This window comes from Osmia lignaria, chromosome 15 (genome assembly GCF_051020975.1).
Source record: "Osmia lignaria lignaria isolate PbOS001 chromosome 15, iyOsmLign1, whole genome shotgun sequence".
NCBI classification, from domain to species: Eukaryota; Metazoa; Arthropoda; class Insecta; order Hymenoptera; family Megachilidae; genus Osmia; species Osmia lignaria.
In genome coordinates, this window is record NC_135046.1 from 3,075,748 (window position 1) to 3,097,432 (window position 21,685).

Consider the following 21,685-nt stretch of genomic DNA (forward strand, 5'->3'; position numbering starts at 1 on the left):
GGCCCCGGTTATATATGACCAACGGCGGATGCTATATACACTTATCGCGCGCATACGTTGGCCAGCCTCAAATCCCATCGTGCTTTTTGAACGTGAAATATGGAAGACCCGCGAGCACGCCACCAGACCGACCACCGCACACCCAACCTTTTCGTCGGATCCTCTGATTCCACCGCGGCTGTATTGGGCTAAATGTAGTCTCTCTGTGAGAAGCAGTGGATGGTTTTAACCGTGGCTTCTTGCTTTATCCATGCTTTCTATACGACGCAAGAATATTGGCCGTTTACGTGAGTCCGTGGACAGAAAATGATTCGAACCTTGGATATTTTCAGTTTATCAACTTGGATTTCCAAGGAAAAATTGGCGGGAAATTTGTTGAAACGCGAGGGAGATTTTCAAACCGCACGACGGCTCATGGAAAATTAATTCGAAAGCGTCTCGGAATTATAGAGGAGCTATTCAAGCGGGTAAATGGGGTAGAACAGATGACTGACGCAATGGTTTTATGAATGTTTCAGAGGGACAGCTGTACGCCGCGACAGTGGCCGACTTTTCCGGTGGAGAGCCACTGATTCACAGGGAGAAGATCCGCACCGAGCGCTCCGATCTGAACCAGCTGAACGGTAATGGAACTTTGATTAATTGTATTCTAGCCGCCTGGACAACTGAGTGCCCTGGGTGCAGTTATAGAACGGAGTTGCGCCCATACCTGACCCGGATCCTTAACAATCCCTGGTCTTAAATCAGAAAAACAACCGTGTTGTTGGAAATGTAAAACACGCTGATTACATTGGAATATTCATTCGTTCTTTAACATTCCAGAGGTTCAGTGTATTCGGCAGAATGGCGAGAGCTGAGAAATTAGTTAGCAAAAGTATATTTTATTTATTTTCAGAAACATGTTATCAGTATTTAAAAATTATATTCATACGAGAAGATAGTCGATTTAAAAGCATTCTAGTGATCGAAACATTTGATATTTATTTAATCGACATTTTAATGGAAACCCGCCGCATCGAAACGATTCAGCAAATTTCCATTCTATTTTTGAACGGTTGTATGTATCTCTCCATCAGGATACACGGTTTTTACGTGAAAAATTTATCGCTTGTTATTGTATTTGTTACAGTGGATGATGCTTAAACGATGTAAGAAGCTTTGCATAAATTACGCGCTGCAATTTACCGTATCCTACCCTATCATTTTTTTTTTTCTCTCGATATTTATGCTCGTTCACGATGCAAATTTTCTATAAATTACGTAATCTGTTTCGAGCTTATCTCCCCGAATGCTTGATCGATCGCAATTTCCCTCATGGTAGAAATTTTCAAAGTTTTTGCTGTTCCGGTACAAATTCATGACATAAAAGTACTTTAAAATAATATTTGTGTTGCATATAATTAAAACTTCAAATCTACTGATAATTACTACATAAACAATCCTCCAATATTCCTAACACTAAATAGCTGATTGTGGATCGCAACGGACAATGGCTCGATCACCTTAACCCGGGTATCCACTTGTATCAAACGCCCGTATCGTATCACCGTTGCGTATCCATTTGAAGAGGCAGATATCGTTACATGTCACAGCGTGCTACGGCTCGGTCAATATTTCTTCGTTTCTTGAAAGAAACGATTCGACAATAAGACTGGGCCACTACAGGCGAGGAGTTTCGGTTTGCTGCGTGCTGTTCCTTTGATACGGAGATACGCAACGGGCCCATCCGAAAAATTTCTCGGTTCTTTGCCGTTGCACCGAAGGAAAGGGTCATGCGTTTGCACTTGACATAGCGTTTCGTGTCGTCACTTGGGTTTCAAGTTCAATAAATTAACATTTCAATTTATTTTAAATCTTGCTGTATTATTGGACTCATTTCAAAATCGATTTAATTATTTATGAAGTTAATCTAATTTAATTTAGACAAATTTTATCGTCTAAATATGTTTAAACATATCAATTATCTTCTGTACATAAAACAATCGCTTCTGTGATTATTAAAAAAGGACAATGTTAATTTTACAGAGATTTTTCCGTTTCCGAGTATCGAAAGTTTGCCTGTTGGTCTGTGATACGGAGGTAAGCAATTGTCGGTTTCTTGCCGTTCAAATGAAAGATTCGGAGATCTCTTGGAGCGTAAAAACAACAATTTGAAAACCCAGGCAAAGACCCGAAATGTTGTGTCCATCACCAGTCATTTTATGTTGAGAATACCCAAGGGGCATTTATGTCATTATGTTCAGTAAACTTCAAGCTTTAATTTAATGTACTTGAATTGCTATTTCACAAAACTTTTCCGTCATGAAATCTAACTTGTATGTCGACAGGTCCAAATTTCGTTAGTTCCTTCGCCTATGAGGAGTACGTCTTCTTCTTCTACCGTGAGACAGCAGTTGAATACATGAATTGTGGCAAGGTAAGTCTCTTTCTCAGCATACAATGAAAAGAATTGAAGGATTGAGTTGTTGAAGACTGTCGTTTGTGTGTTTTAGGCGGTGTACTCACGAGTGGGTAGAGTGTGCCAGCACGACAAGGGCGGACCTCATGCGTTCAGCGACAGATGGACGAGCTTCCTGAAAGCGAGGCTCAACTGTTCTGTGCCCGGCGAATACCCTTTCTATTTCAATGAAATACGTGAGTATGCCTGCATGTACACATCGTATATACACGTGTGCTTTTGGCTCGTAAGTTCGACAGAGCTATATGACGTTTGCCGGGCTTCCCGTTTGAGTGCACTTCTCTTATGGTCTCTGATGGACAGAGAAAGGGTTGTACCTTGCACGCTATCGCTTAGGATAAGTAATATAGGGTTCAAACAATTTTGCTATCAAGTAGGAAAGAATTATTGGGTGGTAGAAACAGTTTTATATTTTTTAATATTATAAAATCAATTTCTCGAGGGCAATCTTTCTGGATTAAAATTAAAAATAAAGTTGAAGTAGATTGAAAGATAAAAATGGACCATGTTATTAAAGTATAAATGATCATAAAATTTCGAGGGCTGTATTTATTAAACAAATTAAAATGCAGCAAAGTGATGACTTAAACCCTTATTAATTTTATGTACATGATATTATATTTCATTGGGAAATCAATTGGTGATTGATTTAGCATAGAACGACCCCATAAATAAAACAGTCTGTACTCCTATGATTTTATTTCTCAGACTACTTTTAATGGTTTCCATTGAGCGTGAAAACGATCGTATCCGCGATGTGCAATTATGACTTAACGATAAGGTGACGAGGAAAACGGATTTGATTGTACGTTCGACCTCATCCAATATCCATTACACTCCTCTTTGCTCTTTTCCGTCGTTCCATGCTTTCTGCTCAGCAATTTCACGTTGCTGACCCACCGATTTCGTTTCTACGGGCTTTTTCGTCCGGCCAAACTAGTTCCCCCTTATCACCGCCACTTATTGCATTATCATTCCGACGGTCGTCGTAGGACCCCGTACTTCGTCGATTTTCCAGCTTTTCTGCTGCGTCATGCAAATAACGAATTGAACGGTAAACGATATTTCTTTTGCTCCGTTTGAAGATTCCGCGAAATTGTAAGGCAATCAAGAACGGTTCAATTGTCAAATACACGTGTCCACTCGGTCCATTAAAATTGTATCGTTCTGAAGGGCCGTCGAGAGAACGGGCTTCCGTTTACAATGGTCACTCACGTGTCATAAACAAAGTTTTTAATCAACGAATTTTCAAAGTCGAAACGGGTCAAGCGTTAATTCAACGAGGAATGATGAATTTGTTATGACACGGAGTGGCTACGATGGAGTGCCATTAAACTGTTGCTGGGCTTAACTGACTCAAATACTTGGAACAAAATGAAAAAATTTTACAGCGCCTCTTTTTTTTTTTTACTAAAAATATTTTTTTTTATTTATACAACTGTCTGTTAACGTACAATAGGAAAGCAAACAGTATTAACTGACTGGCAGATGATTTGTGTTTTCGCATTGAAACAATTTTCCGGATAAAATTCGCATTGAAACGTGTTCCGATACCACGGAACACGGAAATAACTGAAAAATTCAATTTACTTGCAAACCGAATCAGTTGAATGTAAAAGTGTTCAATTAAACGTATTGAAGGCTGCATTCGAATAAGAATTTCATTTTACATCAATACTTTCTGTTTGTAACATTAATGAAGAGGTTATTTCGTTTGAATTATTATGCATAGGAGCTTTTAATGGAAAAATAAGGGGAAGGGAGATTGATTGATACTTTATTGACTCGTAATCACTTTAATCGATTGAAAAGCCTTCAGAACATGAACCCCATAGAATACCTCACACTATCAACATCAGGCAAATAACTTGATAACATCATGAGACGTCAGGCTGAAAACGTTAGAGCCATAGTCCAAGTATTAATTAATTTAATTTGTGCTGTGATCTAATCCTTGTCGCCTGAAGACGGACGCCTAATGTTTACTCTAAAATAGTGATGGATGTGACCAAACGAACAAATCGAAAATACCTGAAGATTTTATGGTTTCCGAAACTCACAGTAGAATCAATGAACCCCAAAGAAGATCCCGTGCCGCCATCATCCCCCTGTCCCAACTCTGGAATCAGCGTGTCGCGCTGCCAGATAGGTATTCACCGGCACGTTCAGCGGTTTTCGGTTTCTCGGTGTGCTTCGTCACTCGATAAGTCGCTTCGGTTGCCTATGGAGCAGCGAAATGAACCAGCAGCTTCGAGTGCGGAACACAATGGCTGCTCACCGACGACCCGCAGGATCGAACGTCAACGTTGGATAGGGACAGAAGCGCATAGGGTCGATGGCGGTGGGGTAGGAAAAAGGGGGGCGAACGGGGATGTGGCTGGTTCTCGTATAAACGTAGAATATTGTCGCCGCACATCGAACTGAAATCCCTATCCGGCCGAAGGAAAGTTGGCTACGGTCCAGCTGGTTTCAGCCGGCTGTGGATCGTTGCCAAATCGCAGGTCCGGGATGCTATATCCACCGATTGCTCGGACAACCCAGCTCCCTCGACGTCTGTCTCATCCTACCACCCTCTGCCCTTTCCAGATGACGACCGTTGCAAGAAAAAATGGCCGGGAGCACCGGGAAATGTAGACGGATTGCCGGATAAAAAGGTTCATGGGGAAATAAACTAGTACTCGCTGGAGAACTGATGGGATCACCTTTGCCAACCAACTGGCAGGTTGCAAAGGGTCCTGGGACTATTAAGGTTGATTTCTCGATTGTTCAAATTGATACAAGAATGTATTTTGTTCTTTGATTTTAATTTAAGGAGAGAAAAATGAATAGAATACATTTTTGGAGCGCGGACCATGAAGAGGACTGAAAAATTACTCATCTTTCATGATTTTTTTCTTTTTAAATGATGAAATATATAAAAAATCTGTTATATACAATTTGTTGTGCATATCTTAAGCTACACACTAGTATTTTTGAATTTTTAATCCTCAATAAAATGGCAGAGTTATAGCCTCACAACGACGATCCTATTTAGGAAGCCTCTTCAAAAGTAGCTATTTCGAAGCAACTGTAACTCTTCCATTTTCTTGGGTAAAGGCAATCCAAAAATATTTTCCTATACTTCAGGATGTGTGATTCATCAATTTATTCATCTTATTTATGATAATCTTATGTGATTCTTATTTATCTTTTTCGATTCCTTAATTAAAATTTCACTCTGAAAAGGATATTTATTTCTTGGTTTTCCATTTGAAAGAAATTTCATTGGTTAGAAATTCCGTGAAATAAGTAATTTCCCGTCAGGATATATTCGAAGTCAATTTCAAATGAATCGTCGAGCGTGTATTTTGACCCTCTGTGAAAACGTTCATCCGGAGGGCTTAATAAACCCAGCCTTTTATAGCGTATTAACTTCGATGCCGAGCTTATTGAAATTAATCCGTTTCTGTTGAAGACAAAAATAAAATTCCATGAAACAAACAAGCTGAACGATGCTTCGTACATTGTGATTAAAAACTTAGCCCCTGGTGATACAGCATCGATTTACCTTCTGAATAGGAATCGGCTACTTATTGCCTCGCGTTTCGTTCCAGAAATCCGTGCTACCATTTATTTTCAATCGAACAATCCGAATCAACATGTTTGCACGGGAAAGTTTTTACAGGACGTCCCGAAACAAACTTTTGGTCAACGGTGCTTTCCAAGTCGTTGCACGCGTAGCAAAACGTACGGCGATGAAAACTTTTTCGTCGATGCGAAAAAGTGGAAGGAAATGTGACTTTTGAATTGGGAGAGAAAAAAAATATTTTAAGATAGGAAGATGGTGCCGCAATTAGTACAGCATTGGCACGTTCTCAACTTCTCCTGTCTATTCATCTGGTCGAGTGTTTTCGTGATCAAGGATCCGCAGCTTTATTAAAGCAAGCCGAGTATTTACTAGAAACTGCTCCCGTAAGCGGGACGATACTTGGTAAAAGCTGCTGTGCCACCCCCCAGCATTGACGGAGACTAACAACAATTTGCATTCGTCAAGTCGCTGCATTTCCACCGCGTTGATCACTTCCGAATTTCTAATTACACGATCTTCTTTAACGTTTCTACGCCTGGACACCGTTCACTTTCCTCCTGGGCGAAAACTTTTACAAAATGTCCTCACCTTTCACGATGTTTCACGGCTGTTTTATTCGACCGTTCAAATCCTGTCAAAGAATTGTTAATTAACGGTTATTACGAAGTTATAACAATTTTCTATCAGCCTCCCTGACGAAAATCACATTTCTATAAAAATGACCCCCGGATAATTGCTCGTTGCATGACGAGAAATTCTAATGTTAATTACCTGCTCTGATAATAAGGTGTTAATATTAATTCGTACCGTATAATGACCACGATGTAATATCAATTATAATGGGGTGGAAAATCATCACCTACCATGGATCAGTTTCAGATATCTAGTTTTAATTGAAAATCACCTCTAGTATATTGTTAATTAACGCGAAATCAAGTGGATGAATCTTCCCAATTTATATTTAGATCATAATTTCAAAGGTGGTAATTAAACGGCGAATTTTAACCAAAAACATTTACCAAATGTAATTAGCGTAATAATTGCTAACGAAGAAGCGAACTAGGAGAGGTGGCGTGATCGAACTTTTAACTTTAAAATCACTGTTGTATTTCAAATAGTTCGTAAAAGGGACCAGTGTCCTATGGCCATTAATATTAAAAATTCTCTAGCAACAATAACGTAATCCGAGCGAGAAGGGTTGAATGGAAGGCGTTGAAAGGAAACGTGGCGAAAGTTTTCTGTCACCTTCTCGTTAATTCCGCTCGAACGAGGGTAAAAAAGAATTAATGCGGCTATTCTTCGTCGGACATTAGCAAAGAACGAGTAATTCGTGTTCGATGAAACAGTGAATAAAATGAGGGGGTGCTTTTTTATTGTAACTTTAGAAATTTTTCAAACAACCCGTTAAATTACAGCCTTATCGAGCGATTCGCAATTATTTCAGAGTCAACGAGCGACGTCACGGAAGGTGTTTACGCGGGGGAGCGCGCCCGGTTGGTTTATGGGGTGTTTACGACCCCTGTGAATTCGATCGGAGGCTCGGCCGTTTGTGCTTTCTCCATGAAGAACGTCCTAGAAGTGTTCCAAGGTGCGTTCAAGGAACAGGAAACCATCAACAGTAATTGGCTCCGGGTGCTTTCGAAGAACGTACCAGAACCCAGGCCTGGTGCGTGCGTGAAGGACTCGAGGACACTTCCGGACGCGACGGTGAATTTTGTTAAAGCGCATCCCCTCATGGACGACGCTGTTCAGTCCTTTTTCGCTTTGCCCGTCGTGACTAAAGTCAGCTTCAAGTGAGTCCTGTTTTTTTAAACCGTGGTTAATTAACGTTCTGAAATGCTAATTATGAATTTTAATTTCAGTTACAGATTCACCAAAGTCGCGGTGGATCCTCAGGTAAAAGCTCTAGATGGAAAGGCGTATGACATTCTTTATGTAGGAACAGGTAGGTTCTTGGAATTGTAATTTGTTACACCTTCCGTGGATTTAATTATCATAATTTCATAATTATTCATAGACGACGGTCGAGTTCTGAAAGCGCTTAACACTCGCGCACCGGATTCCCTAAGCAACGTTGGCCAGGTCATCGTTAGCGACGTTCAAGTACTGAAATACGGTAAGTTTTACCTGGAAAAATATTTGCAATTTTCCATTTCTAAATAAACTCCCGGCATGCGATAATCCAGTTTCATAATTAATGTATTATAAACGATGATGGGAAATGACTTATGTTAACAGGAAAGTTCTGTTCCACTTTCATGACATAAAAGTGTCACTAAATAGCACTTATGCCACATCAATTTATAATTTAAAGTTTGATAAAAATCGCTGCATAAACGTTTCATCAATATTCTTAATAGAAAATGGATAGCTCTTTGTTGAAACAGACAATGGATCTGGAACAACACTATTTGCTTGCAACTGACAACCAGCCATTTGTATTAAAAACATTGATGGGGCGCTTATATGTTCATTTTCCATGAACTATGAGCTTCAAATTGACGTAGCGTAAGGCTATTTGATAATATTTTTCTGTCATGATATTTTGTCAGGCGTTTAATATTCATTGTTTGTTGCAATCCACCATCGGCCATTTTGTATTGAGAATATTTAAAGGACACTTATGTAATCTTTGTCTTTGAACTTTAAGCTTTAATTTGATATATCATACATATCATTTAATGATACATTTCTGTCACAACATTCCCCCTAAAAAAAGATTATAGTGTTTGGTTCTCAGCAACGGTACTCTGTAACCATTCATGGAATTTTAACAGTTAATTCCATTCACGTTCCAGGACAAGCGATTAAGGACCTGCTGGTAGTTCACCTGGCAGGGGAAGCGAGCAAATTGGTCGTCTTTGCTGACTCGGAAATCCGTGCTGTTCCTCTTCATCACTGCGACGCCCAAGCAGCGGCCACCTGTGCGTCTTGCGTGGCTCTTCAGGATCCACACTGTGCATGGGACGCCATTAAGAACCTATGTGTTGCCGTGTCCACGAAACTACACGACAGCGATGCCGACAAAACCCTGTTCCAGGACATTTTGACCGGGAAACACAAGGGTTGCGGTTACGAGCAAGGTAATTGTCGTTTGCCTAAACTACTCGAACAATGTCCAAAACATTTACTAGCCTGATATCCGGTTAATCGCGCAACTTTCGTGTACGACGATGACTTGTCGCTAGCTTGGATTTCTGTTCTGTTTCTGGGCTTTTCAAATAACGGTCAGGAAAATTTGAATAAGATTCATATAATTTATTTCCTCGCTGCGCCATTAACATATTAATTTTCTACCTGTAACACAAAAATCCCATATTTTCACGTGGTTCATACGATTACTAGTAGAATTCTGAATACAAGCTCGTTCATGCGAGTCATATTCCTTCGAAGAGGAACAAAATTTGTAATTAGGTGGCTAGTGGAAAAGCGTTGGCGTACTTGCGGTTGGTGGCTCGTGAAAATTAATTATGGAATCTGTTTGGCCACTCGGATTACATTGTGGCGAGGAATAACATGGAGCTTTAATATCTTCTTTTTCTTCCGCTCCTTTGTAACAATGGATAATCTCATTTAACGTTCTTGGTCAATAATTATTTTTAAAAATCCTCAAAGCTTCTTGAAAGTAAATTTTCACAGAATACTTATATAAGTAGCTTATCTTTTTGTGTCAACTTAACAGAAAGTTAATACTTTAAACATGGCATAGAATTTGAAGAGTAGGAATGGCACGATTCCTCAACTTTATCTTACCTACCGAAGAGTTCATGCACTGCTTCTCGGAGAGAAAAGAATCTGCTGAACTTCAGAATTCCATTCCGCCAGTAAAAGAAATTAGAAATTCCATCGCACCAGCAAGAATGAAAAGCGACTTGGTAAAAATTCAAAATCAAAAATCCAGCGAAAAAGTGGAGATTGAAATGCTTCAGTTCCATCAGATTTTTCCGGGGAGTTCACTCGTTAAATGGAGGAAATTCTTTCCGAACCCGCCTCAAATTTACCCGGACGATTTAAAAGTTCTCCGGTTCGAATTTACTTTCACCATTCTGTCGAGAGAGACATCGCATCGCGAAGAAGGAGGAGGAGGAGTAGGAGGAGAAACGTTTCTACCGAGTTTTCCATCACGAGGAGATAGCACGTTATTTCTTCGTGGACGATCTGCTTCAAACTTGCATTTACAGGGAAGTGTATACGAGCGAAGGGATCTTATAAACTTCAACATATCCATATTTCACGTGACTTATCGACCGCCATCAATTTTCCAACGCAATCAAATTCGCATTCAATACAACGACACGTTCGCCCATGTATACACGATTAAAATGAAATTGCACGATTGAACGACGTTGATAGATGTAACGAGGACGTTTCAAAGTTTTTATATTAAAAATATTTGGAAATGACGTATGACGGTTATATAAAAGAAATTATTAAAACTGCAATATTGATAAAGTGACAGTAGCGAATATGGTAAGGTAATTGACTTCAAATTCGAAAATCTTTTGGGTTCAAATCCAGGTCATATAACACTCCCATTTTTTCATGGGTTTCTCTAATTATTAAATTATAATTTTCCATAGAATAAAGAAACGTTAAAAGTTTCCTGTGTATTATTGGAATTTTTCAATGTAAACTATAAATATCTATGAACGTTGCTTTCATTTCTGTATGGAATCCAGAAACCCCTTGTAAAAATCCCCTACAATATCGCAAATTCGAATCTCTGATATTTCTATAAATTCCCCCTATAAAAATATTCTTCTGGTGAAAGTTTATACATATCTCGCCATATAGATAGATAGATATCTGTCACATTCCAGGTCAATGATTCAATTATTGAATTGAGTTATAATAGTATGTTATGGTCGGGTATTGATGATACGTTTCTTTCGATTAGACACCGTGAAAGGTATGTAGATACGAGATAGCTAGAGGAGGTATCGGTGTCCGATGCAAATGTATCCTGGAATCAATTTATGGCATTCGACACGGTGTACAACAACTGTAGTCAGAGGATAAATTGAAGTTTATGTGTATCGGTTTGCATCGTGTGATACGTTTCTAACGAGCAGCTGTACTTCTCCGTTGAGAAAATCAGAAATGAATGACAGTCAAAAGCAGTTGTTACGAGAAAATCGATTTCTATAGAATTCGCGGTTTTGCGGTCGCCTGACAAAAGTGGTTCTCCACTTTTAAATGAATGTTTTATAGATTTATCTTGGTGGATATAATTATAGACCGGTAACTGGAAATAATTACCTCGTTGGCGTGTTATTAAACAGTTATAATGAATCTTATTCAAATCGAAGAATTATTCATATAGTAGATGAATTGGGTATTTGTGTATATTTATCCCTAAATTAGATAAATTTGCAATTCGGTTAATAGAATTTCCATGTAATTTGACCTAGAATCCTCTTCGACATAAATGAAGTTAATATTGAGTTGTTTTTACCAATTTTCATTCATTATTAAATTACGAAGCCGGAGTGTGTGTGTGTGTGTGTGTGTGTGTGTGTGTGTGTGTGTGTGTGTGTGTGTGTGTGTGTGTGTGTGTGTGCGTGCGTGCGTGCGTGCGTGCGTGCGTGCGTGCGTGCGTGCGTGCGTGCGTGCGTGCGTGCGTGCGTGCGTGCGTGCGTGCGTGCGTGCGTGCGTGTGTGTGTGTGTGTGTGTATGTATATATAGAAGATAGAAAGCTAAGAACCCATCAAAATTTCAAAGAATAGAAATCGATTGATACTGAAGTTACGAAAATCTCTGTGCTAAACGAAAGGCGTCAATATCGAGTAATTAAAGGGTAGTAATACAGCCACTTGAATTTCACGAGACCGATCGCAAAAGTGTGCTTAACGTTCGAAAACGAGTTTGACCTACTACACTTTTATCGGGCTGACATGAATTATCCACGAGAGACGAAATTGCATGAAAAGAGGCTGGTTTCATGTGAGAGGCCTCCCACGCTTACGCAGCTCTCGTCGAAAGAAAGTTGCCCTCTTAAGGCTAAAGGTACTCACACGTAATCTGGCATAAGAGAAGCATCCTTTGCAATCTAGCGTCGCGTGCATCAAGCTGAAAGTCCAATTGGAAAATCTCAGATGAAACGAGTCATACTTGTTGCTATTAAAGAAATTCCTGCAGACGACTATTGAAATGAAAAAATAATACTTCCTATTGTCAAATATGTAAAAGGAATTTTAGTGAATCAACAAGGGTGAAGTTGATTACATGTTTAACTTCAAATGTAAAGATCGTGAGTTCAAATCCAGGCTTTGGTTTCTCTCATTTTTTTCAGGAAAATACGTTCTCATAACCATTGAATCATGAATAAAATTCATAATCTACCTGGAAAAGTGAGGATTTTTTTCGAATCCAGCTTTAGAATGAATAGTAAAGTCGTAAATCCTTTCCGAGCTCCCCATAGTCTTCGTATCGGTCAGCTAGATCAGTAAAAGCACATTCTGATGGCTCCCCTCTTGGTTCGTTGACCATGACGACTTGGTTGCAAACCGCTTTACCCTTTCACCATTCACCGATACTAACACATTAACGAGCTTGTGTACATAGAATGCTCGTTCAATGGCAAATACCAAAGGAATTACGAGATCTGTAGCGTGAAAAAGTTTATTGTGTCTCTGGGTATTATGTCTACTAACGCTTCCACTATCAATATTAATGAACGTGTCCATTGTCACGGCATTTGTGTCACGTGTCCCGTCATCAAATCAGTGAAATGTTGCTTCAGAGATGGCGAAGCCCGTGCAGCCAGCGGTTCTGCACGAAAACGGTCGGGAGCAGCCCGATGAACGGGACAATGAAATCGTCATCGAGCTGGATCGGGAAAATCAGTACGGTCGTACGCAGCCACGAGCTAACGAGCCTCAAGGTAATCATCTCATCGGTCCCCGTCTCGCTTCATTCTCTGTGTCCTAACACCTTGTTTGTAACTAGTTGCACCAAGACCTCCCCCGCTTCTGTCTCTCCCCACGGATCTCCCCTACGATCAAGAAGCAATGAGTCCGTCGTATACCGTTTAGGACCCAAGCTAACACAGATTTTGTTGCAGACGTGATCGCGACCCCGGTGGTGTACTCAGCCCAGACACTGACCGGTGCGCTGATAGGAACTTGCTTCTTCTCGCTGGTAGCCGGCTTCGCTTCCGGCTTCTGGTTCTCCCAGAGGCTCCGAGGCGCTCCCTATCCAGAACCGTCCGAGCAACGGCAACAGTTGAACAGATTGACGGAGAGCTCGGAATCACCTGGTTTTAATAATAAATCCATCAACTTGGTCCTGAACGTGCCTCCGAAGAATCCGAACGGCAAGAATGCCAACTCTTCCGCTGAGAACAAACCCGTACAGAAGGTGAAGAAGACGTACATATGATATAGACGACGACACAGGGCCGTCTGAGGCTTGCCGCAGGACCCGACGGGTTCCGGCTCTTCTTCTTCCTCTTCCTCCGACCTCGCGGAATCCGACGACCGTAACGACGACGAAGACGCTCATCAGCTCAGCCAGCTGACCAGGCACGAAGAAGATCCTTACGAGAGTGTGGCCAGCGAGAGGTCTCTCGAGTTCCTCGCTTCCAGGGAGACTCCTTGCGATTATAGGAGGAGGTACGACTACACCGAGACAGCCTTAACTGACCCGGCGGTCAGCCTCCAGGACTACAGCAGCAGCAGCGCCAATAGTCTGGACGATCTTTGCCGAGGGCAGCGGATGCTCGGTGACTTCAATCGAACAGATACTTCGAGGGATCACTACATGGTGCCCACACGTGACCCTCGGGAGTTCAACGAGAGGATCCTTTCACTGTTCAATCCTCAGTTTCTTCCTAATTTCAACGATATGATCATGTACGTAGCCAGTCAATACGATACCAGACGTACCCCTCCGCCCAGGTCCAGGTCGATGGCCGAGGGAGAGGATAGATTGTTCAGAAACTCGAGTTACTACCGGAAGAAACGCGTGGTCGGAGCTGGATCGATGTTCTTCCGGCGGGGATTGACGTACGAGGCGCGCAAGTGACAAAGGCTGTCTCTATTCGGATTTAAACGGAGGATTCAGTATTTGGTGGATCGTTTAAAGATCTATCGGACTTGAATAGACACACAAGCGCGCTTTCGAACACTATTTTTTTAAAGGTGTATATCCTTTCGAGACAGATCTTGTGCTAGATACGAAGTTTTCTAAACGGAATTCGAGCGTTCTTCCTTTCCGTTTCTCAGCAGTACGGCAATGGGAGATTATTAGGGGACATTGACAACGATGATGGGAGGTGTGTTATGTGATACGATCTGAGGAGACTGTGTTCGTAGTGGCCTGCTTAGGTGCTTAGGACTGCGGTGATTTAAACAAGACGAAGATTCATGGCTCGAGGCTACGTTTCTTGAATGGTAATTGATGAAGAGGATATAACTCATTTGACCCCAATCCTTTCCATTTTAACTTCTAAATTTTTATTATTTTTTATTATGCAACGGCGTTAGATAATTAGAAAGATCTATTTTATGATCTACTTAAATATCAAGGATCTTTCTCCATAGTCTGTGCTCTCTAAAATCAATCTAACGAGGATAAAAAGAATTTGTCTTGGCAGATTATTCTTAAAAGGACAGTACATCAATTTTATTTAAACTTTAAACTAAAAAAAATTCATGTGGCATAAGTATCATTTTGAAATACTTTTATGTCATCAAATCATTCTAGATTTTCAGACATCTAATAATTGCAATAATCTAATATATAAAAACATACTTCAGTAATCATCATTTAAAATCAACGATAGTATCGAAATGATAACGAGAAATAATTTTAAGATATTTTAAGAAACGTATAGCCTCGAGAAAAATTGAGGTTTGAAGCATTCGCGCGAGACGAGGCGTGCCTTCCGTATATTAATTGTTGGCAAATTTCAGATCTTGTAAAACAGGAAACGGTGCAGGAGATAATATGGCTGGTATAGATTCGGGCAAGTGCCTCATTTAATGCGTTTCGTTTAAGAATAGAGCGAGAGTGAGAGAGAATGAGTATGAGAGAAACTAAAAGACTAATGTGTAAGACTTATCCGAGTATTGTTGTGCACTTATTGCCGTGCTGTGAGTATATTGGTTATTAGCAAGAGAGAGAAAAACATTATTGAATAATTGAAGAAACTGTGCTGTCTTCGAGGAGCTGATGATGATTTTTCTCTCTTTTTTTTATAATGAAACCGTCTCTCCACAGTGGAGCCTTCTTTAATTGTTTAAAAATGTAGTACAAACATGTGGGAGACATTATTTTTATTTTGAAATAAGACTCCACTGTGTGATCTGAAGACAGTTTCTTTTCGCTTGGATATATTCCTTAGACACTTGAAAGAGTATTATCGGGAAAGTTCGGTACAGAACGGAGTGTTAAGCGTGTTTGGCAAAAAGATGCCTTTGACAATGGCGTAAATCGGTCTTACTAGCGTACAATAGCCGGGCGTGTACTTCCTTTACAGCTTAAACGCGGATTGAGTGCCTGCCAAGTAGCGGTTAACGTTTGTCCCAGATTTTTCAGAGAACAAAGAAGAGATGTAGATCGAGAGTACCTTAAGAAGGAATGAAATTTTGATTTTCTAAGTTTTTTTGTTCTCTTTCTTGATAGACAAACGTTGAACTGTTAATAAATCATCACTGCCGCCCCAGATTCTAATAAGAACATAGACATCATCGATTTTCACTGATTGTCATTGAGCGTTCAGATGGACAATACACGAGGATTAGACCGGTCATGAATCAAGAGAAAACGTAGTATTATTATTATATAGAAACGACCATTACGAGGCACGGTCTGAATGGAATGGAAAGAAAATCCGTGTAAATAAGTAGAAATTGTTTTTGTTTGATCATTGAAATCATTCGTTACACGCTACTCGTCACCGCGGACAGCAGTGGTATATTAATTAATATTTACACGTACACTTGGGTATTCATAATACTTTGAGTGACGTTTCTGTATAGGCATTTTTGTTGTATCTACTTTAAACTTTAATTTGGTGCAAAGCTGATCATAACTGCCATTTTGTGATAATTTTATGTCATGAAACTGTTCCAGAACTTTAGATCACGAAATTTGAAGAATTGTTCGTTGCAATCCAAAACCAGTTATCTTTTATTAAGAATATCAATGAGTCCTTTATACATCTATTTTCTTAAAGTATTAATCTTTATTTTAATGTATCATAAGTACCAATTCGCAATACTTTTAAGTTATGAATTCTTATTAGATTTTTACCTTTTACCATAATAATTTTCAGTGAATCTCAAGCTTTAATTTGATATGTTATAAACGTCATTTAATGATACCTTCCTCTCATGAATTTATATGTCACTCAAAGTGATCCACCTGTACGTGTAACCGCATTTTCATTGTAACACACACACACACACACACACACACATATATATATATACACACCGTATATACAAAAAAAACTATACATATATTTTTTTTTTAAATATGTATTACGAGAATGAGAGGGAGAGAGTGAAAGATGATGTTTAACAAGAGAGGCAGCTAATTACACACTTTTCTCCGTTGGTCTTTATGAAAGACCCGGGATCTTTTTTTAATTAAAATTACGCCCAACACCTGTGTACATCTCGTGTATCCAAACGACGAGAAAAAAGAAAAAAAATTGTTTAAACAAACCGGGTGTTCGGGATAAATATTTTACAGATACGATGTTTATATTATACAAAAAAAAAAGAAAAGCATCCAACTTAGGTACCTTGTGAGAAATTCTATAAATATATATATATATATACATACATAAATATTATTGGCAGATTGTTATACGCTATAATATTTCTAAATTTAGATAATATGTTATATATATATATACATATTATGGATGTACATGTATACAAAGGCGTTTTAATTAGTATTTACGTGATTTAATTGTAAACGATAAGAATAATTGTACATAGTATTACAACGTTTCAAACTGACTTAGGAGGTGAGGAGAATTTTTCATTGAATTAGATTTCTTTATTTTAATTTTCATTATACAGAAACGCTTGCACATGCTATAATGAAGGGTTAATGATTTTTATATACAGGTATGTGCAATTTAACACTAGAATAAATATCAAGAAAATTTCACGCATTCAAACTTAGAATAAATTTAATAAAATATTCTTGTTATTTTGTCAATGTTGTGAAGTTCTAAAAATAAATTCGAGTGGAAAACATGGACTGGTTGAAAATAAAATTGGTCCTTGCTTATTTTTCACTGTGAATTCACTGAAAAGGAATTTCAAGAGATTCCACAATAACTCTCTTAAAATAAGTCTAATAAAATTAGTCTTGCACATACCTGCTTAGCAGTTAGATTATAAATTACGATCGCATTAATTAGGTGAAGTAAATGCAACATTCCACTTAAAACCTGGACTGCCAACCATTTTCAGTAAACATTGGTAATAATTAAACAGTTATTTTTACAAAATAAGTTAGTTTGGGTGTTGCAACTTTAAGAGCGAAAGGAAATTTCAATATCCGAAAGTTGTAAAATCATACAAGTCCTATACAAGTAATTCTTTTAATGTAAGAGCGACAGAGAATACGTGATGAGATCTTTTTATTTTGTTGCTTGAGATTATTACAAGTAATATTGTATGTTTCTTAATGTTTTGTAATGATTTCAATAAAGGTATCCTTAAAATAGTCAACATTTATTCACTATTTTCATTTTTCAAAATCAACTAACATTTTTAATTATTTTTCATGAAACGTGGACTTGTTAGATTTTACAGCAATAATAATCTAAGTTTAAGTATCAGTTACTGTATCTTTAAATATAATTATCACTCTGTAATTTATCTGAATTTTTTTTTTTTTAATAGTATTATCAATGTTACAATGCTATCGTTGATAAGAGTAACGCGTTGATAACTCTAATTTTCGTCTAATGTTATCTTGAAATAGTTTCCACCTACTAAATGAATCATGTTTTAGTCTGAAAAAAATTATTTCTCTTTCGCAATTATTACAGGAATTAAATTAAGTTTTTAAAAAGAATACTTAAGATGGTATTAGTATTAAAATGATTAAAGTACTTACCTGCTTAATCCTGATGTGACATGTACATACATAATATCCCAGTGAATTTAGGCAATTCAAAGAAAAAAATAAAATCTGAATAGAAGAAAGCCGTGTTCTATTCAAATGAATAAAAAAGAAAGAGATTATGGAAGTACTTGCACTAATAGTGTGTTGAAACTTAACAAACATTGAAATGGATGGCAGTCCAGGCACACATGTTTGCTGTGCCAATGCAATGCGTTTTCTGTACATAATATCGTAGTCCTAATTAATATTAATTAAAGAGTAGCTGGAGTCCTGTTGAAGTAAGCGAACGGCATACACGTAGAAGTAATCGATACAGCTACAGTCATACATTTTCTTTTATTCATGGTTCCTTTGTCTTCTTCTGATACAGAATAAAAAGGAATGAAGGTTTAAGAAAACTGCCACATACGGGCAATAAGCTTCCAATATATGTCTCGTGAAGAAATCGTTCGCCCATTTGCTCGACGCGCAACGAAAGGACGAAGAACAGAAGATTTCATGACTATGCACCCATAGATGGGTCGTTGGTGGATCCCATGAATTCAGTCATTAGGTTGTTGCATAACAAGTAGGTGATAGAAAATTTGAGAATGAAATTATGAAATAAGGGTATTGCAAAATAGTGCTTGTGATACATCAATTTAAAGCATAAAGTTTAAGAAATATAACTACATAAACGCCCCATTATGATTCTCAATACAAATTAAATGATTCATCGTTCGAAGCAAACTTTGTATCTAATTTTTCAACAAAGAACTTGTCATTTTGCATTAAGAATATCAATGAAGCCTTTATGTACTAATATTCTTCAGACCTTAAGCTTTAATTTCATATATCATAAGTGCCGTTTTATAATACTTTTCAGTCATGATTTTTATGAAACAACCTATACACTTTAATAGTTATGCTAGCGTTCGGTCCATGGCGTTCACCGGAAACGGAAGAGCTGGAGAACCTAGAATCGTCAGAATACTTCGCACAAGACTGAAAGGAGCTTGTACATAGAAACTTCTACATTTAATGCATTACAATTTGATATGAACTGTTCAGTTTATTACCATGACATATAATATAAACTGGTAACAGCATTGTACATAGAGGAAAGAGGAGATCCTACTACCGTGCTATATACATATATGTTACTACCGTTGTCTCCATTTTCTACACGCAGAAAGCCGCCACACGACAGAAAGATTTCCTATTTTTCACAAACAAACACACACACATACACACACACAGTGGACCAAATGATTGTTAACACCTGGTTTCATCTGTTTTACACCTTTTCCCTTATAATAGAGATTCTGATAGGAAATCATGTGGCTATAATAATTCCGCTGAACATCATCAACGAATTCTAATAATCATTGCTGGGTGTCCTGACACACCACGAATAACGGTAGTAAACGCAAAAGATCCGCTTATGAGTTACAATTTACATTTACAATCCAGATTATCCATAACGTTTAAATAGAATTAAGATGAATGTCGCAACAAGTAATGTAAACTCTCTTCAGAGACGAAATAAACGAGACGATGATTCAAATACATGGCAGAGAATATATTTATCTTCGCTTGGCATGCTTTACATGAATATCTTGTACAGTTCTGGTTCTTCTCTTTTCTCCTGGAAGCACCTAATCCTTCTGCACGTGTTCATCAACGTTTGGCGGAGATATTAAGACGATCAACTTCTCAAGACTTGTATACACCTAAAAGGACCCCGCTGATCACGATATCTGGAAGACTGTTCGATGTACCATCTGGATAAGCGTATGGATCACATTGAAATGATAATACTGGATGGTGACCAAAGGCATTCGGATGGACGTGTTGAGTGTCCTCTGTGTCTTTGTATGTGCTAGAACAAAGGAATTTGTATTAGATATCAAAGTAATGGAAAGTCGTGAGAGAAAAGTATCGTGTAATTGCACTTGTAATATTATCAAATTGGAGCTTGAAATTTATGGAAAATTCTTATAAAAAGATTTCATTAATATTCCTAATACGACATAACTGATTCAGATGAATAAATGTACACCTTTTATATGATGCATCGGCAGTACGACTTTCTATACCCAGGAAATTGAGAACCTGTTGCTTGGTGGCTGAAAGCCTCAACATTTTCTGGATGTACAATTCCAGTGCAGCTCTCCTTTGCTCTAGTACCTTCGGCTGAGAATTTCTTACCCTCTTCGGCGGAAACGAAGCAATATCCGCATTTTCCTTTTTCAACTGCAATTATAAACAAATATCAAATCGTAAAAAATGAAACAGCACTTTGAAATTTTCTCTTAAATGTAAATGAATAACAAGGTATCTTACTGTGACTGCTCAGAAATTAATTTAAATAAAAACAGGGGTGATGGTTTGATAAATATTACTTACAATTTGAAACATTATTAATAATTGTAGAAAGTAAGAGTATTCTGTGTGCAACTTTGGAGCGATCCGACTGCGCTTTTATAGAATTTGAAAGTGCTAACTGAATGCATTAGTTTCACGAGTATGTTTTACAGTGAGTTAAGTGTTAAAGAACGCCAGCTACGTAAATCGTATATCATTACGCGATGATGAAACTCATACATATAGTGATATGAGTAATCAACCATTATCGAAAGAAATATCGCTCTAAACCAACAGCAACATATCTATTTTTAATTCTTTCAGTACAAAAAGAATATATATGCTAAAAAATATTCAATAGTATACAAAAAATGATAAGAGAAACTAATTGTAAGTGAAATGAAAAGTAGCTAAGCGCCAAATTTCAAATGGACCTGCTTTTCGCGCGCTAATTCACAACCCGCGAACTGTTGAATTTCATAATAATAAAAAATGAATATATCATCTCAAAACTTTAACATTACATTTTTTTAATATGAAAAAGATTCTTCATATTAAAATTTGAAGAGGGTACTTGAGAATTTCTTGTATGCGCAATTTGCAGTGTGAATACACCTTATTATATAACGCGCATTTCTGAACGGTTCGCGCATGTTTATTCATACATGAGAAACTGAATGGGAAGGAAAGTAGAATGAGAGCAGTGTTGAACAAGGACAGAGATACATTACTTTCTCTTCTTCAAAATACAGGAATGATCCGTTTTTTGAATTAGAAAAAAATTAGAAATTGAAATAAACATACCGTGCGATGTAATGCACTAAATTCGCTGTATCTTCTCTCGATATAATACCGAGTACCAGTTTCTGGCTCCAGTACTTCGATGCAATAAACATAATAGGGCTTGCCGTGTGACACCTCGGCCAAACGGTATCCACTGATGAAAACTTGATACATTGCATCGCTAGCAATTTTCTAAAGTCCTTAAAACTCGTACGGTTAAGAAATATTATCAAAAAACAGGACGCTTCGATCACTGTACTTGAGGGCTGTCAATTCAGGCGATGATCAATGTATTTGTCATATGAAACATAGATGTATACCTCGATGCAGAAGAGATCATACTTTTCAGACGACGAATCTTCGTTGTGCAATGTGCAACAAGTGCTACCAACTGTTTAAATATTCCCTATACTAAATCCAAATTTTTAAGAAAT

At 38.1% G+C, this 21,685-nt stretch overlaps 3 protein-coding genes across 5 annotated transcripts in view; 2 read left to right on the forward strand and 1 right to left on the reverse strand.

Moving 5' to 3' along the window:
• LOC117600046 (semaphorin-1A) overlaps nucleotides 1-13,438 on the forward strand; it is a 126,493-nt gene extending 113,055 nt beyond the window's left edge. For 2 of the 3 annotated variants that reach the window (XM_076692640.1, XM_034314980.2), the window contains exons 7-15: nucleotides 519-623; nucleotides 2,328-2,416; nucleotides 2,493-2,634; nucleotides 7,471-7,819; nucleotides 7,889-7,971; nucleotides 8,044-8,142; nucleotides 8,825-9,109; nucleotides 12,769-12,909; nucleotides 13,090-13,438. In XM_076692640.1, coding sequence (XP_076548755.1) covers nucleotides 519-623; nucleotides 2,328-2,416; nucleotides 2,493-2,634; nucleotides 7,471-7,819; nucleotides 7,889-7,971; nucleotides 8,044-8,142; nucleotides 8,825-9,109; nucleotides 12,769-12,909; nucleotides 13,090-13,406 — 1,610 coding nt within the window. In that variant the 3' untranslated portion in view covers nucleotides 13,407-13,438. The remainder of the gene's footprint in view (nucleotides 1-518; nucleotides 624-2,327; nucleotides 2,417-2,492; nucleotides 2,635-7,470; nucleotides 7,820-7,888; nucleotides 7,972-8,043; nucleotides 8,143-8,824; nucleotides 9,110-12,768; nucleotides 12,910-13,089) is intronic. The other variant, XM_034314981.2, reaches the window with a different exon arrangement.
• On the forward strand, nucleotides 13,434-16,813 carry LOC117600127 (uncharacterized; the record flags this gene model as incomplete). The annotated part of the gene is made up of 1 exon (XM_034315133.2): nucleotides 13,434-16,813. A coding segment is annotated over one exon (618 nt), but the record flags the coding sequence as incomplete, so codon positions are not given.
• An 868-nt stretch (nucleotides 16,814-17,681) lies between these two features.
• LOC117600055 (sorting nexin-24) lies at nucleotides 17,682-21,564 on the reverse strand. Its single transcript, XM_034314996.2, has 3 exons — nucleotides 21,273-21,564; nucleotides 20,164-20,357; nucleotides 17,682-19,983 (listed from the first exon to the last, which is right to left on the reverse strand). Exons 1-3 carry the CDS (start codon nucleotides 21,423-21,425, stop codon nucleotides 19,818-19,820), a joined length of 513 nt encoding a protein of 170 aa, XP_034170887.1. The 5' UTR covers nucleotides 21,426-21,564; the 3' UTR covers nucleotides 17,682-19,817.
• Nucleotides 21,565-21,685: the final 121 nt, after the last annotated feature.